General features: G+C 37.5%; 1 protein-coding gene across 3 annotated transcripts in view; it reads left to right on the forward strand.

Moving 5' to 3' along the window:
• The window catches only part of ELOVL6 (ELOVL fatty acid elongase 6), a 165,612-nt gene that overhangs the window by 101,795 nt on the left and 44,721 nt on the right, over positions 1-19,096 (forward strand). For all 3 annotated transcript variants that reach the window (XM_079920795.1, XM_079920796.1, XM_079920797.1), the window contains one exon: positions 7,664-7,795. In XM_079920795.1, the coding sequence (XP_079776921.1) occupies positions 7,664-7,795 (132 nt within the window). The remainder of the gene's footprint in view (positions 1-7,663; positions 7,796-19,096) is intronic.

The raw sequence follows: 19,096 nt of genomic DNA on the forward strand, positions 1-19,096 counted from the left end.
AGTTATGTGAAAATTGTAGCTTGAAGTGACAGTCATTCCCAAAGAATCAGGATGAGAATATTGAGAGCAATACTCTCAAACAAAACAGAAGCTAGAAATTATTTTCTCAATGCAGGGCTCATTTTAAGTTTGCTTTGCGGTGGGAGGAGATTTGTCTAATTAAGACCACTGATACATTTTTGGCTAAATTTTTATTCAGAGATTGTGGCAAGCTTTACTCTTTTTAAGGAGATTAGAAACCTCTGTCAAAGAATTCTTTCTTTCTTTGATTTACTATCCTCAGAAATCTTTGATTCTAACTTTGGCATTGATTCTTCCTGATCCGTTAGGTTAAACCATGTCTTCCAAAACAAAAATATTCTTGTACCTCTCTAGGATGCAGTACTTCAGGATTAAAGCTGACCTTTAGGTGACAATTCAGGACACAGCTTGACTGACATAATGCCATGATTAGCCTAGCCATTTTCTAAACTTTTTTCGGAACAGGAGAATATTCATTCTTAAATAAAACTTTAAAGAAGGTCCCATCTGATAATTCCTGGGAAGAGCAGCAATTCATTAAAGAAGATCCTTCAGTTCATACATGTGCTTCAGTAACTCCTGCGGCTACAGATGCTGACAGTGTAAGTTGTAAGGAATATGCCAGAATGTTTTGACTTAGAGTAGTAGAGTCAAACTTCAGCCACATCTGCCCGCTGGAATAGAAGTCATTAATGCCAAATTTCTCTGTGAGCATATCTTTTTTTTATTCTGCCCTCTCCCATCTCTAAGACTTTCAATGCTCTCCACGGCTTAAACCAGCATTCTCCATCGCTCTCTTTGTGGAATCACTATCAGTCATTCTTCCCCCTTCTTCTTGCATCCAAGTCACATAATGTTATATGCATGAGCGAATCTATTCTTTTTTTATTTTTAAAGCAGGAGGAAAGAAAAAATTAAGCCACGAATTTCAGTATGTACTTTAATTATTAGTGGTAACAAATTACTGGCCACCTACCTTACAACCTATGGCAACCTTGAGCTAAGATGCAGTCCTAACTCTGCTGCAGTTTTCAGAACTCCACACCCTGTGACTTTCCCCTACACTTCCAACCTTGCCTTCCCCACTCCAAAGCACCTGCCTGATCTGATACACTCCTAGGCTTAGCTCAGGCCTAACACCACTGCTTCTTCCCAGCCAAGATCACTTGCCGCTGTCCAGCCATCCAAAGCCTAAAGGGTCCACATCAAAGCACCAACACACATATTTTTCCTGTCTTTCTAACCAGATTAGTAGAGGCAGAATTTTCTCCTTCATAGGGATTTTTTTTTCCCATTCAATGGCATACTAAGCCCACTGCAAATGAAAAACATCATTAAATTTTGGATGGATGGATGGATGGATGTCAGCATTTTTCATCAACAACTGAAAGTATCTAGGGAAACAAAGGTAATTAATTGGTATCTGGCCAATTTAAGTATTAGAGAGATGGCATTTTTTATGGAGCTGTGTGTGTGTATATGTGTGTGTTTTTTTACACATTTTGAAAGTATTTTCTCCCCAAAGATCTTATTTCCAGTTGTAAAAAGAAAGTCAACAAGAAAACAGAATTTATCAAGATATTTTTTAAGTGGCAAGGGGAAAAAAAGGTATGTTGACAGGAAACATACAAGCAACATTCTACAACCGGTCTGTCCTAAGAGGAGTGTACTTTCCTAGAAAGGATATGTAGCCATGTCATTAAATCCATTGTATTAATGTGACTACTTTGATTGTGACCTACTTTGTCAATAGAAAGACTGAATTACAAAAGAATGGTTTTCTCACCTTAAACAAAGAGAATCTGTGATCTTTAAATTAGCATCTAGGGGAAAGCAGGATGAGAAGCAGAGGCGTTTGCAACTCAAAGAAGCTCAGAAATCACACATCATTTGCTGGGTCAAACATAACAGATTAGAATACCACCCTTTTCTTTAGTCATGGCTTGTCTTGCAATTATAAAGTCACCATTCATTTGTATTAATTATGGACATATTCCACTATTCACAAAACTATTCTTTGTCAGAATTTCTGGGCACAGAGTTAATTCCCAGTTATAATTTACTTATGAATAAAAACTGCTGAAAATTTTCCACTATTTTTAATATAGAAAAATGCCTCTATGAACTCTTGGTGGAATTCTCAAGAAAGTGACACAGTCCAGCCCTGGCTAGAGCTCCAGGAGCACAACTTCGGGATCCCTCACCAGAAAACCTTCCTTTATATCCTTATCAAATTTTAACCACCATACACATCTACTGAGTATCCTGTTGGCAAAAAGCAGTGTATTTCCTTCAGTCTCTGGGTCTTGTTGACCTCAAACAAATAGATGACCAGATATTTCTCCAGCAAAGATGGGTTTATTGGGGATCAGCAGAGAATTGCAATTTGGGGTCTACAACCATGGCAAGCCACGTGCAAGTCACCACAGAGGAAGGAAAGGAGAAAGGCTCTTATAGAGGGGAAAGGGAAGTGGGGAGAGCAGTAGTAAACAGAGTCCATGGCTTTTCATTGGCTGAGTTGTTGCCATGAGAGAAGAGGAGTCTTCTTCCTGTTGGGCTCTGCTGTGGTCGGGGGCAGGAGAGCGCCCCCTTCTGGTCTCCTGACGCTATTTAATTGAGGTTTCTGTTTATTGGTTTTTACAGTCTGCAATTCATATGTGTCCTATAACTACTTTCAGAACCTTGAATTATTTTCTGACTTGAATCAGCAACGGAACTAAAGGAGAAACCTTAAAAGAGATGTGGCCTTACTGAGTAACATACTTTCTCAGCTTCACTCTTCACACATAGAAAGGTGGAAACTTTCTATGTACCAGGTAGATCAGCCAAAATAGATGCTTTTAGGTCTCCTTTTCTTTTCTTTCCTTTTCTCCCTCACAGCTTAATTTTCCCTTTCACAACTCCTTGTGTCTCACACATACACAGTAGCTGTAAAAACAAGGTCACTGACATAAAGGAGCTCAGGTCATCTCCCCAAGGTGCTCATTAGCAATTATCCTATGTGAAATGCTACCCACATGAAAGTTTTGCCATTCCCAGATAAACTTGTCTGAGTTCCAAAGGAGTGCAGGTCACCTGGCAGAGATCTTGATGTGAGCATTAAGGGACTCTAGTTACTAGGTACTGGTTTCAGTGGAATCCCAGGAGTTGGGGGAAAAAAAAAACATTTGAATATATACATACCCTTTAAGAAGTGTTGTGAGGCAGAACAATAAATACAAATCATAAGCAGCTACTCAGAATAGGTCAGAATAGAAAAAGCATCTAGGAATGTTTTGGAACGAAGTACCATGATAAAGAAATCCAGCTCTTTAAGGATAAAGGATAAACCATTGTTTTGATTAATTGTGGACTAATTATTATTCACATTCACTAATTATTTCATTATTCTCATTGATGACAGAAGTAAAAGGGAAAAAAGGGTAAATACAAGCATGACAAGCTCAAAGCATATCAGTATTTCATTTGCGTGATCCTTATTTGGTTGGTTACTTCGTAATTACAGCTACAGAATCACCTCCTGAAAAGTATTAAGTACCTACAGTTAAAGGTTGTGCTATATGATTGTGCATTTAAGACTTCCTAAACAAGAGCCCATACCATCTAGAAATTGCTAATTATCTGATAATAAAACAATGTAGTGTTACCATTATACCCAGCTATGGAGGCCTGTCACAATATGAAGTATGATTGGATTACTGTTGAAGCTTTAGGGAAGTCATCTATCCACATTAAATAGTAAGTGGGCCAGCGGCAAGTCATTATTCATTTGACTATAACTGAACCTTTACCAAAGAGATACCAGAATGGAAAGATAGTTTAAATCGCCCATTTGCCTAAAGAAAAATTTTCTTCTAAGTAAAATGGAAAAAGCATAACATTCATCTATAAATGATAAATTTTGGTTACTCCATTGAAGAGGTAAGAGTTAATGCTTCCTTAGATGACTCCCTCTTTTAGAAGAAGCCTAAGCTTAGTTCTAAATTAACCCAAAGCATTATTTACCTTTTTTTATTTTTTGTGCATTTACTTACTTTTAATACAATTTTAAAAGGTTACACTCCATTTACAGTTATTACAAAACACTGGCTATATTCCCCGTGTTGTAGAATACAACCTTGTAGCCTATCTTATACCTAATAGTTTGTTCCTTCTGCTCTCTCACATCTTCATTGCCCCTCCCCTTCCTCTCCCCACTGGTAACCACTAGTTTGTTCTCTATATCTGTGATTCTGCTTCTTTTCTGTTATATTCATTACTTTGTTGTATTTTTTAGATTCCATATATAAGTGATACCATACAGTATTAGTCTTTCTTATATGACTCCTTTCACTTAGCATACTGCCTTCCAAGTCCATCTACTGTTGCCAAAGCATTATTTAAATTTCACCATAGTGGAAGATTTATATAAGATACGATAAGTCACTTATTTTTATTATAGCACTTATAATTAAACAAGTATCAGTTCCTATTATTGACTGCCTGTGACCCAGATGTAACCTAGACAATTGATTTATGTTTACCTACCTGCTTGATCACGGCCATTACAATTTTTGGTAGTTTTGACCAATATGCAATATGTGGCCACGTGACCCTGAGCAACCAATGTCATCAGCACCCGCCCCGCATTTCCCCTTCTGTAGAACAAGGAAATTTGTCCCTCGCAATTCTCAAATTCTGCATGTTTATGTTGATTGACTTGTTTGTCCTAGCTGTGTGGAATTGAAGATTCTTAAAGAGATCTTTAGAAAACATGCAAACAAGAATGGTCCTCGCCAGGAAGCTAGTAGTCCATTAGGGCTAATTCTCATTCTAGAACTGAAGAAATTTGAGGAAGAAATACAGAGAGAAGATTTTTATTCTTTTGCTGGTTCTTCAAGGCACATTATTTTTCCCTTAGGCTAGAATGATGGGATCATATGGACAGTCACTTAACTTAGTTCATAACTGTAAGTAATGTAATTAATCTAACTATAACCAAACTTGGAATTAGATTGACTAATTTTAAGAAAGAACGATAAATAATTGTAAGGAAGAGTTTTCAGTGGTATATATAGTGAATTTGTTATGCAGGAGGTGAGGAGGGTTGTGATCAAAGTGTTCCACGCCCAGAAAATATGACAGTTGAACCAAACCTGTAGAGATTTCTCTTCATCTTTTCACAGTTAAACATTGTGCCGCAAAGTTGCACAATAACCTTGCAAGTCAGAAGGAGGGTTTAAGGAATTCTTATAACTTAGCAGACACACCCTTCTTTCCTCCAAAATTTACCACAGGCGAGCAGGGAGATCTGAGGCTGCTTAACCTCTAAGCCAGGTTCCTAAGCTATAACATGGAGATAATGTTTTACCTACATTAAGGATGATTAGGAGGATTAAATAACAAAGGTTTTTAGCACTATCTCTACCCACAGGAATCACTCCCTAAATCATAATACCATGATTATTGTCACTTATCATTACCTTTATAATTTAGAAAAGAATATATACTTTTCCATACTACTATTATCTACATTAACTTCTTAAATTTTGTTTTTCTTGAGTGAGTCCTTGCTTATATGCATGTAAATGCAGTGATTCTGACATTTAAAGTAATGCCATACACTTGCAAACTTCAAAGAAGTAAAGCAATAAATATAGTTATGGCCAAAAATACTCTCTTCTTGAAATGTTCAATAGTTACAGTTTCCATAAAATCGTCTCATTTCCACTTCTCTTTGAAATATAGAAATAGTCTCTTTCTTTCTGGAGGAAGAAAATGGATGGTATGTTTCTTTCTGAATATTTTATTCTTTAGTTATTAAGACATTACTGGGAAAGCACAACTGTTCATTTACTCAGTTAGTGTTCACTGAGCCCCCATGTGCCTAGGTGCATAGATATTTTCCCCATTAGAAAATTTGATATGACAAGATCGTGATCATTCAACAGGTGTTTATTAAGCACTTACTGTGTGCCAGGTCTTGTGTTTCCAAGAGTTTGCGACACTCAATGGAAGTGATTTATTTGACACTATTTACCAGTTGATTTCGGGAATCACTGCTTTATTTGGTGGGGTTCACCAGGTAGGTCACTTGCACTCACTGGAGGAGGAGTGATGCTTCTGTAAATAATAAGATCGCTCATGAGTCAGCAATACACGGTAGTGGTTAGGGGAAAAAATATGAAGCCTTTTACAAGTAATGCTCTTCAGTTAATGCATTTTGCTTTTTGTATTATATCTTGTATCTTATTTTTCAGCCCTTTCCATTTTAACCTGAGTGAGGAATACCCATTTTCAAAGAAACATTGCTTTATCATATCAGAAGATATACTCAGATGTTTCAGTTATTTACACAGCCTCTGTTACTTCCTGTTGAATCAAAGTCTACAAAAGCTTTGTGTTGTTTGTTCTTTATCAATACTATTGTTCACTTCTCCTTGGTACAATAATAAACCAGCAGGACATGCAGATTTTATTTAGTTAGACCTTCCTGACTGAAACTCCCACCTAAATCTGACTAACAAAAAGAGAAAAGGACTCATGGGCCCCTGTGTTCCATTATCTTTTTTGTTAGTCTTGTGTTGTGTCTCCATTCTTAATATTGCTTGAGTTCTGTGTGTTTCCCAGAGTATTTTAACGCAAATCCAAGACATATAATTTCACCCATAAATATTAACTGATAAGAGCTTTTAAGACTATGACTGATAACTTTCTGATTTTATTAAAGATTTTTTTTAAACAATTGGTTTGTTCAAATATGGATCCAAAGAAGTTCTGCCTGTTACCTTTGATTGTTATGTCTCTCAAGTCACTTTTAATCTAGAACAGTCCCAGATTTTGATTTCTTACCACTGACATTTTGAAGAAATCAGCTGTCCTACAGAATGTCCAAAGTTTGGCTTTATCCCCTATCTTTCCTATAAGCAGGTAGTAAAATCAGATATTTGATGAGATTCAAGCTCAAGGTTTTAGGCCACTGTACTGTAGGTGGTTCTGTGTTCTTCCTATTGCATTGTATGATGTCTGACAGGCCTATTATTGATGATAATACTGAAATTTAATACCTGCCTCCCTTGGTGGAGAAGATGTCAGGAATCCATCTTGGGGGGGCTTTAAGTCATGTAGCTTAATTGTAGTGTTTCAAATCATCAAGTATTTCTCCAAAATCATTTTTTAGTATCATTAGCCTTTTAGGAAGATGACATTTTAAAAGACCTTCTTGTCCTAGGACACAACTCTGTCACCTAATATTTTATTTGCAATAAAAATAATTCCTTTTTTAAAATTCGTCTATCTAAATGGTCCAACAAACTCTGAAAAATAATTCTCTCAGTGAAAAGGTTTCTTTTTTACCTCAGTGCTATGTTGTTGAAATGTTTATAGTTATAGAGCCCAAAAAGAAAATCTATCCTGATATGGGTTGGTTAATCCAGATGACCTAATTTGTCAGGAGAGGATTCAACAGCCGCCATGTTGCCAAATGGATAAACATTCTCTCTTCAGTGAAGGGGGCACATTCCCAAGAATGTTTTTGGTGCTTAGCAAGAGGAGAGTGGTATAAAAGTTGATGAACAATGAATAAATATAGAATTCTAATGGATAAAAATAATTGCTTAAAGATCTTTATTTCATAAGATTTTGGTTTTCTGTTTGTTCATAGGAAGAAATCTTTCCTGTTTTCTGCTCTGTATGCTGCCTTTATCTTCGGTGGTCGGCACCTAATGAACAAACGGGCGAAGTTTGAACTGAGGAAGCCATTAGTGCTCTGGTCTCTGACCCTTGCAGTCTTCAGGTAGGTTTCTTTGTTTGTTTTTTTTCATTTTCCAAATAAAATCCATCCATTTCATCAGACTCCGCTGAAAGAAGCAACAATCGAACATTTTATCATACATCTCATATTTTTGATTATTAAGGGTGTAAAATAAACCCATGTCCAGAGGGAAAGCCTTCATTGCAACCAAACTTACCACATTGTACTCAGGCTCTAATTTTGAGAGCTCTCAGGCCATCTCCTTTCTTGTCCAAACTGTTCATGCAGTAATTCAGTTTATGTCCTAGGACTAGAAGCAGAGCATCAACTCCATTATTTTTGTCATATAAGTATAGATGAAGGGCTAAATGGAAAGCCACAGCAGTAAACTGTGGAAGTGTATGGTAGAGTAGGGTTCCAATGTGGTGGGCATGCTGCTACTGACTAGTACTTAATCAAAAATGGCTTTCAGGCATGTGACCAGACACCGGACACCTGTCTGTGTTAGTATCACTAGACCAGAGAATGTTTTTGTTCCGCATCCCCCAAAGTATCCTCCACCCTCACTGCCTGAACTGCCTCGCAGGCACAGGCTTATGCAGCCAAGTCTTACTTTGCACTGGCTAAAACTCATCATAGAGGCTGTCAGAACCAGGCCTGGTCTCTCCAGGGACATCTGCCAGCCAACATCCAGACCCACACCTGGAAGCCTGAAGGAACATTCGTAGTTTTGTAATATTTGGCAATCATAAGACGAATTAGCACACAGCTGGTGTCCAAACAGGTGCCAGAATTTACCTTCAGTGCTAACAAAGGTACCTGTTCTATTTGTGTTTTGCTTGTCAAAACCAGCAAGTTGATAACTAGGCTTGGGGTGTAGGGGGGCAGGTATGGGTAGATATGCTACAGAATAAAAACCTATTCATTTTAATATTTAGGAGCATTTCTACTTTTTTCATATTACATGTTAACTGTTCTACTGCTAAGGAGAAATAGATGGTATCATCAAAAGCCTCTCATTAGTCACTTGAGGCTTATTAAAGATGATCAGGCAGGAGGAGGATTTTTGCAAACTGATGATCTGTACGTCTCCATTAGGTTGGCTCCCTGCAACTGAAATACTCCTTTGCTTGCTACCACCGCATGCACTCTTTATTTCGGTGCGTTTTGTAGGGTGCAACATTTGAGGTACTTGTGATTTGACTCTGTCACTAAAGACTCCTTCCATTTCAATATGTATCAGGTTGGAATTCTCTAATACAAAGCAGCATTTTCATTTTTATTTACACTGAAGGTTCACAGTATGCCTCACCTAAAGTATTTTGATATTTGAGGAAAAAATTGTTAATGATGCCTTTCAGCATTTTACAGATCTTTCAACATCCCTTGAGTCTTTATCTTTTGTTTTTGTTTTTTGCGGTACGCGGGCCTCTCACTGCTGTGGCCTCTCCCGTTGCGGAGCACAGGCTCCGGACGCGCAGGCTCAGCGGCCATGGCTCACCGGCCCAGCCGCTCCGCGGCATGTGGGATCTTCCCGGACCGGGGCACGAACCCGTGTCCGCTGCATCGGCGGGCGGACTCTCAACCACTGCACCACCAGGGAAGCCCTGTTTTTGTTTTTTGTTTAACCTTAACATATATAAGCAGAGAAAGGAGTTCAAGGACCCCCATGCACCTGTTACCCTGCTTAAACAGTTATCAACAGTGTTAATCTTATTTCATCTATATCCCTACCAACCTCTCCCTTGTCCCCAAATTATTTGGAAGTAATACAGACTCAAATATTTCTGAATGAAATGATACCATTTCTAAAAGTAGTCATTAAAAAATCGATCACAGTATCATTACCTCGTCTAAATTAGTAATAATTCTTTATTATTGAGTGTTCCAGTTTCTCCAGTTGTCTCATGAATGGTTCTTTTTTATTACAATTTATTTTTAAGAATCCTGACCTAACTGACATACACACTACTATATATAAAATAGATAACTAATAAGGACCTAAAAAATACAAACAATCCTGGTCCAGATGGGTTCACACATTTCCATTGGTTGATTTCCTTAAACTAAGAGGTTTCTTCCTTCCTCTCCAAGCCCCTCCTCCCACTCATAAGCCATCCTTTGGAGAATCCAAATCATTTTCCTTTTAGAGTTTCCCCCAGGCTGGATGTTACTGATCATATTCTTCTGTCCCCTGTATTCTTCGTTAGTTGTTAGTTAGATCTAGAAATTTTATTATATTTAGGTTTAATGTTTGACAGAACTTTTTACAAGAAGTTAGTGTAGCAAAGGCAGGATAAATGCTTGATTCTTTGGTCATATTTAGCAGTTTCAAAAAAATTTTGATTACTTAGCATGTGAATAATGGGTTTTTTTAAGTATCGTTAAGAGCTCATAGATTTATCCTTTTTTACATGTCAGTGATTTTGAGATGAATTCGGATTTGGTGTATTGTAGTCCATTGCCATTATTCTTTTAGATGCTAAGTTATCCCATGTTTGGCCAGTGGGAGTTTCTTCAGATTGGCTCCTGAATCCTTGTCCGTGTACTGAGTAGTGCTCATAGCTCGATTCTGTGTATGTGTGTGCGTGTTTGTGTGTGTATGGGGGCGGGGGGCAGGGATGACAAGCTGTTGCAGGCCAAGCGTGTTGCCTATTCCTTGTCCAGAACTGGAACCAGTCATTTCTCAAAGGATCCCAAGTTCATCCCAAGTTCCCTTGGGAAAGGGAGATAGTATTTAGAAATGACTCTCTAAGTACTAGGGGTGGTTTTCCCTAAGGTAGTTCTTATTTCCTCTCAGAGGGCCTAGAAATAGAAAATTATTTATTTTTTGAAAGAAATGTATCCAGAGTTAGTACTGATACTTCCAATTCATATTTATGCCTAGAGAGTTTTTACTTAATTGCCTCATTTCTCCTTCCTCCTATGCCAAAATCCAAGTTCCCAATGTCAGCCAGTAGTTACTCATTTACTTACCCCACAATGCATGTGCAATAGTTGTTAACACTACCAAGTCTTTTTTAGATTGACAGGTTCTAATTGCATCTTCCATTTCCTTAATTCTATGTGTTACTTTACTTTCTTCAGAGCCATGTTTTGTATAAAATTTTAAAAGCTGGAACTACACGGAGGCGTCCAAGCATGGACTGTCTAGGGTCTTGTAAAAATTTATCATAATATTCTAATCAGTTATTTGGAAAACATTATTATGGAATTCTCTGGTTGTATCAGTTGAACATGGTTCCATGTTAGGAAGAGTATATTGAGGTTTCTCTGTGCTTAAAGAATTCTGGTCAACAGTGTATTGAATGAAAAAGGCTACATACAGAATGATTTTTTATGTAATGTTTATGTAAATTTTACTCCTAGACATGAAACATGCTGTTCATTAATACATTTAAGTATTTGTAAAGTATCTAAAAAGATACTGGAAGAAAATATACTCGATTCTTACGTCTATGGAAAGGCAGAGGAGACAGACTTTTATTGATTGCCTACTATTTCCTGCAAAATAAAGCAGAAAAACTTTCAGTGCTTGTAGAGCTTGGCTCTAGTGGACTGGTAGTTTGGAAGCAGAGAGGATTTAAATTTTTTTTGCTATGCGTTATCTTCCTTTTCAAAACAAATGAAGCAAACATACTGTTGACAACCCGATTCTAGATATTGGCTGTTGATTATTCTTTGTGCTTTTCTGCATTCAAAACATTTTCTAAAATATACACACATGCATATACAACCTCATACACAGCCTAGAGAATCTCAAGTGATATTTGCTCTTTATTTTAGAATCCAAATAGCTTTTGAATGAAATTGACATAAAGCATCAAAAATAAGCTCTTCTCACAAACAGATGTTTTGATGGGTATTAATAAAAATCCTCCTATCTTGGTCATATAAGATAACCTCATTATTACAAGAATATGTTTTTGTAGAAAATTTTGAATTGCTCTTAACTATAATTCACAAATTTTTAAATCCACCTGTAAACGGTGTCTAATATAGAAGTATACAAAGTCCTTACACAAGAGACAGTCCTGCATCAGATGGTATGCAATTCAGTAGGACGTTAAGGACCAAACATCTACTCCACTGCCCACTCCTTACTACTAATAGGATGTGATATCATGGATTTGGAAAAAGAAGGAAAGGGAAAGAGAACCAAACTTTTCTGTTAGAGGAATTGGAAATGAGGGGGTGGAGGGCAAAGAACAGTAAGATTTTTCTGAAAAGTGTTTTTATATATTTTACTGCTTAGAACTAATGTCTTTTCCCCAGCTTTTCAAGCTTGCCTATTAGCTCTTTATAGTAACTAGAGACCCAACTGTGACGTATTTCCGGATACTCCAAACTGTGTTTACTCATGAACTAAGACAACTGGGTGGAAATTAAATCAGATATGTAGGCTCCCTAAGCAAAAAGAAAAACCCTCTCTTCTTTACTGCTCTGCTTCAGAAAGAAGTGGGGTTTTTTGTATAATTTGGCGAACATTACCTGTAGAATGTTTTCTTTCTCTTTACCTTTGGGTGTTGACTGAATATGATAGCAGACTTCATACAGGCTGAATACAATATAATTTATTGAAAGCTGTCATAAGTTTTGAAGGAGTAGATAGGATATGATCAAGTGAGGTTTTCCCTAGGCCCGCCATGGGTTTATTTCACTGGAGAATGATTTCTCTGGGGTTTTCTTGACAATTTCTTCCCATTACCCGCAAACCCTGCTTCGCCTTTTAGATCTAAGCCATCAGCTTCTGGTGTCAATTAGTCTTTATGGATATGACTGGGTGGGGCACAGCAGCCTACTTCCACCCAACCCAAGGATAAGCATTTCCTTATTTGATGAGATAATTCCAGGTGGCGTTTGTTGGCGCTGCATGTTTGAATATTTCCTTAGGGTAAATTCTGAGAAGATTTCTGGTAACTTGAATTAGTAAGTCCTTTAGATGAGACTGTTGCTTATGGCAAACAGCATCAAACCCTTCAAGGTGCCAGCCATCCATTCTTCCCAGACGCTGCCTAGTCTTTAAATCCTGTTGCTATGACATCTCACCTGGGTTACTTCAGTCGATTTGTAAAGGACTTTCTGTGTATTGATTTAACAACTTCAAACCCTTCTAGATTGGGTGCAGATGCGTGCGTGCTTCTGATTCAAGCAGCCTTTACCAGGTATCTGTCTGGCAGTGTTTTCCACTCATTGGCAGCACAAGGAGCCTTCTTCTAGGTCTCTGACCCAGAGCAGGTCAAAGCAGGTTGTCTAGTCAGTGCACATTAGTGTTAATTACTTTGTGCTGCTTGTGTATAGAGGCCAATGTCACACCTGCTTCAAATATGTTTATTCCTGTTTCCTGGTGATTCACTCTGGCCTCAATTGTTTTATGCTTTATTTGCTCAAAGCCAGATAGCCTCACTTTACGGTTTGACTTTTTGCCTTGTTATTAATGAGAAATTTTCCCTGTTGAAACTCATTTTTATTTCCTGGCCATATTTTTATTTTGTCATTGAATTTCATCTTTGGCTTAAGTATAAGATATATTCAAGACGAATAGAAAATTACTCTTTTTCTTTATTTAGTCAGATTTTCATGAACAAAGAGCTTATATATAGCATAGGACACATTCAGAAAAGTATATCTAACAGGGCAGAGCAGCAGATGAATGGCATTTAATCAAATCTATTCGTGGTTTTATACACACACCCATCAATATTTAATATTAGAAGCATTATTGGCAAGTGCCTTATTTTTAAAGAAACAGATATATAATAAAACCAACTGAAACTGTTCAGATGAGAAAAATATGACACTCTAAAAACCCATTTTGAAGGAGTTAAGTACATCATTGACCTGTAAAATGATGAAACATGGAAAATTTCAGAACTTAATTTATACTCGAGCACCTTGTATCTAGTATTTTGCTATATGGTTGCCAGAAGTGGTCCTTAATCCACAGAGAACATTACAGATAATGATTACAGTGATATTAATGATATAAAGGAAATGGATACATAAATTATAAATGTCATAGGAGAAAAGCTGCTATTTTATCAATGACAGGTTATAAATTTCACATTTTAAGATGTAGCATCAAAAGGGCAAAAGTAACAAAGCAAAAGATACTTCTAGAAAGCATATGCTTAGAAGTAGAAAAGCAAAAACTGATGAATAATCATGGGAATGTGATACCACGTATGAAAAGTTTAATAACCCGTAGCGTAAAAACAATGTTTAAAAAGTTCAGGCTAGTGATTATATGTTTCTGGAGGCAGGGAGAGCGATGGGATCAAAGAGGGTCCAAAGGAGGCTTCCACTAATTTTGTATGACTTTGTCATTACAAAAAAGTTAAATAAGAAAAAGATAACTGTGTTTGATTCAAGTGTGGATAGCAACTAAAAGAAAGCTAGCAATTGTAGTCATTTTATAAGATTCTGGCAAAATGTAGGTGTATGTTAAACAAAGTAAGTTTATATCAAAACACAAACTCTGTACCCTATTGGTCCAAACACACACCCCAATAATGGCAGATTTATAGTTGGAATTAAGAATGTTTTTTGTTTTCTGTTTTCTGACAGTGACCCTGAGTTCATTGTGTATGTGTAGCTGGAAGGATAATTTGGGAACCTTTCTTTTGGCCATTTATTGTGACACTAGTTGAATCACTTGACTCATTTTGAAAAACCAAGAGCAATTATGTAAAGAAATGGCAACTCTCCATCCTTTAAAGTGAGATAGAACCTATAAACTAGAATCCGTACTTCCTGGTGTGCTCTGGGTAACCGTAGTTTTATGCCTAGTGTCTTGGTGTAATTATTAACAGCTCCCCTTTCACTCTAGAAAATGGCCCACTTTGAATGGTAAATGATATGGTTAATCTGTTTATAACCCACTGAAGAATTGTGTTGGCTTCATAAAACAGAAAAAGGGAAAATTCTAACCATCATTTGCCCAATTACCCCTAACAAATCTTTATTTTTAGTATTGACCTCTTCTCTGAAATTTGCTCTTCTGTTTATAATATTTCCAAACGTGTGACATATCATCACTTGAATTTAAAATATTCAAACCAGATGCCTTTTTGATAACCCTTTAAAATTTCTCAAAGTTTGTCACTATTTTCCTAGTGAACATCTTTAAGTCATTCAAAATACTATAAAAATAACTCTTTCAACTGGTCACCAAGTTGTAAAATTCTTCTTGAATATCTCGAGTAGCTGTCTCATCTCCATTTCCACACCAGACACTCCAGTCGTGGCCTCCATCACTTCACATCTTAAGTATTACAAACCACCAATTCCTGTTTCCCAAATGTTTTCTCCATCCAAGCTACTCACATACCGTATCATTTCTGTGTTTAAACCTTAATTGAAATGCCCTTTTCTTTAGGTTGAAACTTCAACCTGCCCATAAAAAAATTACAGTCTTTCCTTGACGGACCTTTCACCATTGCCCTATGCAAACGTTCCATTCAAGATGACGTATGTCTCTGATCATTGACCCCCAAACAAACATACTTTGCCCATGCTCATTTCTTGTCTTTGAACCTATTATCCCTCCTCTTTCTCCATTCTTCCTCCATTTTTTTTTCTTTAAGTCTTATTCATCTTAATTTAGGATGTCTTCTCTATAAAGGCTTCTCTGATCATTTCAGCCCATATCTCAGCTTCTACCGACCTTGTTGTTCATCATCATTTAACCAGGCTGTATGCTGCCTTACCTATGTACCCCCTGGGAGGCCATGTGAGTTCCCTGGAGCCAGAATTGTGTCTGGCTGTTCCTGGAACACCTTGGCACACACACAGTTTCTGAATTAATGAATAAAAATCTCACACTTGGCCACTTCTCCAGTCACGTGTAATCGACATTTTTATTCATTCCACTTGTTCGCCCTTTATATTTCTTGTATCAATTGCCGCAGACATGCCCCAGTCCAGTCTTCCTTATAGTATCAGGGGGCTTCACCTGTAGAAGTAGAAATGTGCTTCAAGAAATCTGGGATTGACGTCATACAGTTGGAGGAGCCTTCCAGAGGCCTGCAGGGCGCTACACAGTGGGGCCTTTGTTACTCTCTGACCTCTCCTCCTCTCTCAGGCCAGAGTGGCAGCTGTGCTGTTCCTCAAACATGCTAGCAGAGCTGCTGCCTCAGGGCTCTCCCACTTGCCGCCCCATCTGCCCAGAACATTCCTTGCCCAATATTCTAACGCCTTGTCCATCGCCTCCTTCAGACCTTTGCTCAAATTTCACCTTCCCCTCCCTGTCTAAAATGACAATATCCCCCACCTTCCCTCCTCCTTTTCCTTGCCTGATTTAGTTTTCTCCTTGACGCGTATCACCTTCCGGCCCACTATATATATTGCTGATCGTATTCATTTTCTCTCCCCTCCTACTCGACTTTGAGTTCCATGAGGGCAGGGATTTTTGTCTGATTTTTTGCTGTGTCTCTAGTGTCCAAGCAGGTGTTGAATAAATTGTTAGCTTTTCAAAATGAAAATGGGAAGAGAAGATGTTTGTAAACAATTGTTAGTAAGTTTCCTTGCCTTTTTTGGAAAGTCTTTTCTCCCAAGGGGGAAATAGGATATTTTTTCTGCTTTTCCCTTGAATCCAGGAACAATGTGGATTTTCAGGTATTTCCAGGAAGATAATGATTAGATTAACTCAATTCATGATATTTTGCTTTTTTAAAAAAATATATTTTTTAATGTCCATTATGAGGGAGAATTCAGAGCTACTGGCAGAGGAGTTTAGCAAGGAAAGCCAGGAGAACAAGCATCACCCTGCTTTGCAGGTGGTACTTTGCCCTCTAGCAGGCTCACCCCTCCTTCCTTACCTGGGGATGGCACAGACCTGCAGGTCTCTCTACTGCTCCAGATTTGCCTTCCAAATTAAGAAAAAAATCCACTCCTATTATAATGATCTAGTCCAAATAGGAGAAAAGTGTACAGGTTGTTGTTAATGTAGTAAGTTTTTTTTTTTTTTTTTCTCTATGATTCTGTTTTCATTTTATTTTGTTTTTAGATTCCACATATAATTGACATTATACAGTATTTGTCTTTTCTGTCTGACTTATTTTACTTAGTATAACACCCTCTATTCATTTTGTTGCAAATGGCAAGATTTCATTCTCTTTTATCTGAATAGTATTCCACTATATATGTATATCACATCTTCTTTATCCATTTATCCATTGATGGACACTAGGTTGTTTCCACATGTTGGCCTTTGTAAATAATGCTGCAGTGAGCATGGGGCGGCAGATATCTTTTTGTGTTAATGTTTTGTTTCCTTCAGATAAATATGCAGAAGTGGAATTGCTAGACCACATTGTAGTTCTATTTTGAATTTTCTGAGGAACTTCCATATTTCCATAGTGGCTGTACTAATTTATGTTCCCACCAGCATTGCTTTTCTCCACATCCTTGCCAACACTTGTTATATCTTGTTTTTTTTTTTTTCTTTTTTTTTTTTTAAACATCTTTATTGGAGTATAATTGCTTTACAATGGTATGTTAGTTTCAGCTTCACAACAAAATGAATCAGTTATATATACACATATGTTCCCATATCTCTTCCCGCTTGCGTCTCCCTCCCTCCCACCCTCCCTATCCCACCCCTGTAGTAAGTTTTTAGAGGACCCAGACTGTCCCCAGTGTGATACCTGAAGGGAGCTGCATGTTAATACAAGTCCAGGCAGCAGTGGCCTCTCCTATTCCCAGAACTACCGTCCACTTGACAACCTTTGCTTCTTTACAGTTGGAAATACTATCCAGTAGTCATAGTTTTAGTAAATAATTTTTTCTACTTATAAGAGTGAGAGTTCTCTGTTTGTAAAACTGAAAACCACGGAAAAGCACAAACGCAAAACCTTTCATCTCACTACCCACAGATATTTGCTATTAATATTTTGGTGCGTGCCCTTTCAATAATTTGATGTTAAGCTTGAGATTCCTTTATCATAATTTTAATTCTCTGTAATCCATTAATATATTTGAGTTTGGACAAAAATAGGACTTCAGTAATATGTTTGTAGTTCAGGTGCTATAACAACTTAAAACAGCGACACCCAAGGCATTTTAAATCATTTTACCGAAAGGAATTAGTATTTAAATAGCTGGAATAACATAGCTTTCCTGAAACTTGTGTGAGAAATAACATGAGCGTTCTCGAAGAGATGTCACAGTAATTTAGGATGTAAGTATAATAACTTCTGAAGCATTTGCTAAGGATTATTTTGAGTTAAGGCTGAGTTAAGGATCACTTTGCTTATAAACTTTTGGTGTTACCTCACAAATCCTTAAAGGATCCTTCTTGTTTAGCAGAGTTTGCTAAGGATTATTTTGAGTTAAGGCTGAGTTAAGGATCACTTTGCTTATAAACTTTTGGTGTTACCTCACAAATCCTTAAAGGATCCTTCTTGTTTAGCAGAGTTTACAAAAAAATATAAGATTTTGAACAAAAAATTGAATCCTTAAAAGAATCTTTAGACCTAACTTTTAATAAAATTGCCTGATTGCGTAATCTGGAATGCATCAGATGATGTGGCATCCCATCCATTATTAAGATGAAGTAACCGCAGTAACCACCATTGTAGATTGGCTGAAAAAACCGAAATGAATAACATGGAAAAGTGCCAGAAGTTTATTCTGGAGAGGCCTGTTTGCAAGCACAGAATTAACTGAAATACGGAGAGATTAAACTCCCTTCCTCTCGCGGTCCACATGTCCTCAAGGCATGGGGGTGAGTTAAGGACTATAGGAAATACATGAGATTAGGGTTCAGTAAAGAAACATCGGTAACTCACCCTAGGGTTTAACCACAGCTGTTAGATCAATGGAAATATGAAACAGCTATCGCAGGCCCCTTCCGACCTCAGTCTTGAAAGTATCGGCAGTCCTTTCACGAGAGCTGTCAATTTTTATTCTCTGTATTTCAACCAATAAGTCCAAATAGTAACTGCTCGTCTATTTTTGATGATGTTGTGAAGCTGACAGGCTGCCCACATCCCACTTGATTTTGTATGTGAAAGAGGGGGCCCAGTTTTCTCCCTGGTAACCAGCAATTCTTCTAGCCCGTGCCACCAATAGATGGATTACTTTAATCCATCGCTGGTTCTTCTCGGAACTCGTTCCCTACCATTTGTTTCCAAAACTCTGTGAGTGCAAATTGGTGGGGACTATTGGAACCCTTCTTCTCATCACTTAAGACTGAATTGTCACGTATGGTAGAGGCTGCGGTACCAAGTAACCCTCACTGTATTCATTGCTATCCACTATTTTCTTTACAGTTTTCGGAATCCTGGGGTTTAGAAACAAATCTGTATGATTCAAATGATTGATCTGGGGCATAATATTTCA

The sequence above is a fragment of the Stenella coeruleoalba genome (genome assembly GCF_951394435.1).
Source record: "Stenella coeruleoalba genome assembly, chromosome: 4".
NCBI classification, from domain to species: domain Eukaryota; kingdom Metazoa; phylum Chordata; class Mammalia; order Artiodactyla; family Delphinidae; genus Stenella; species Stenella coeruleoalba.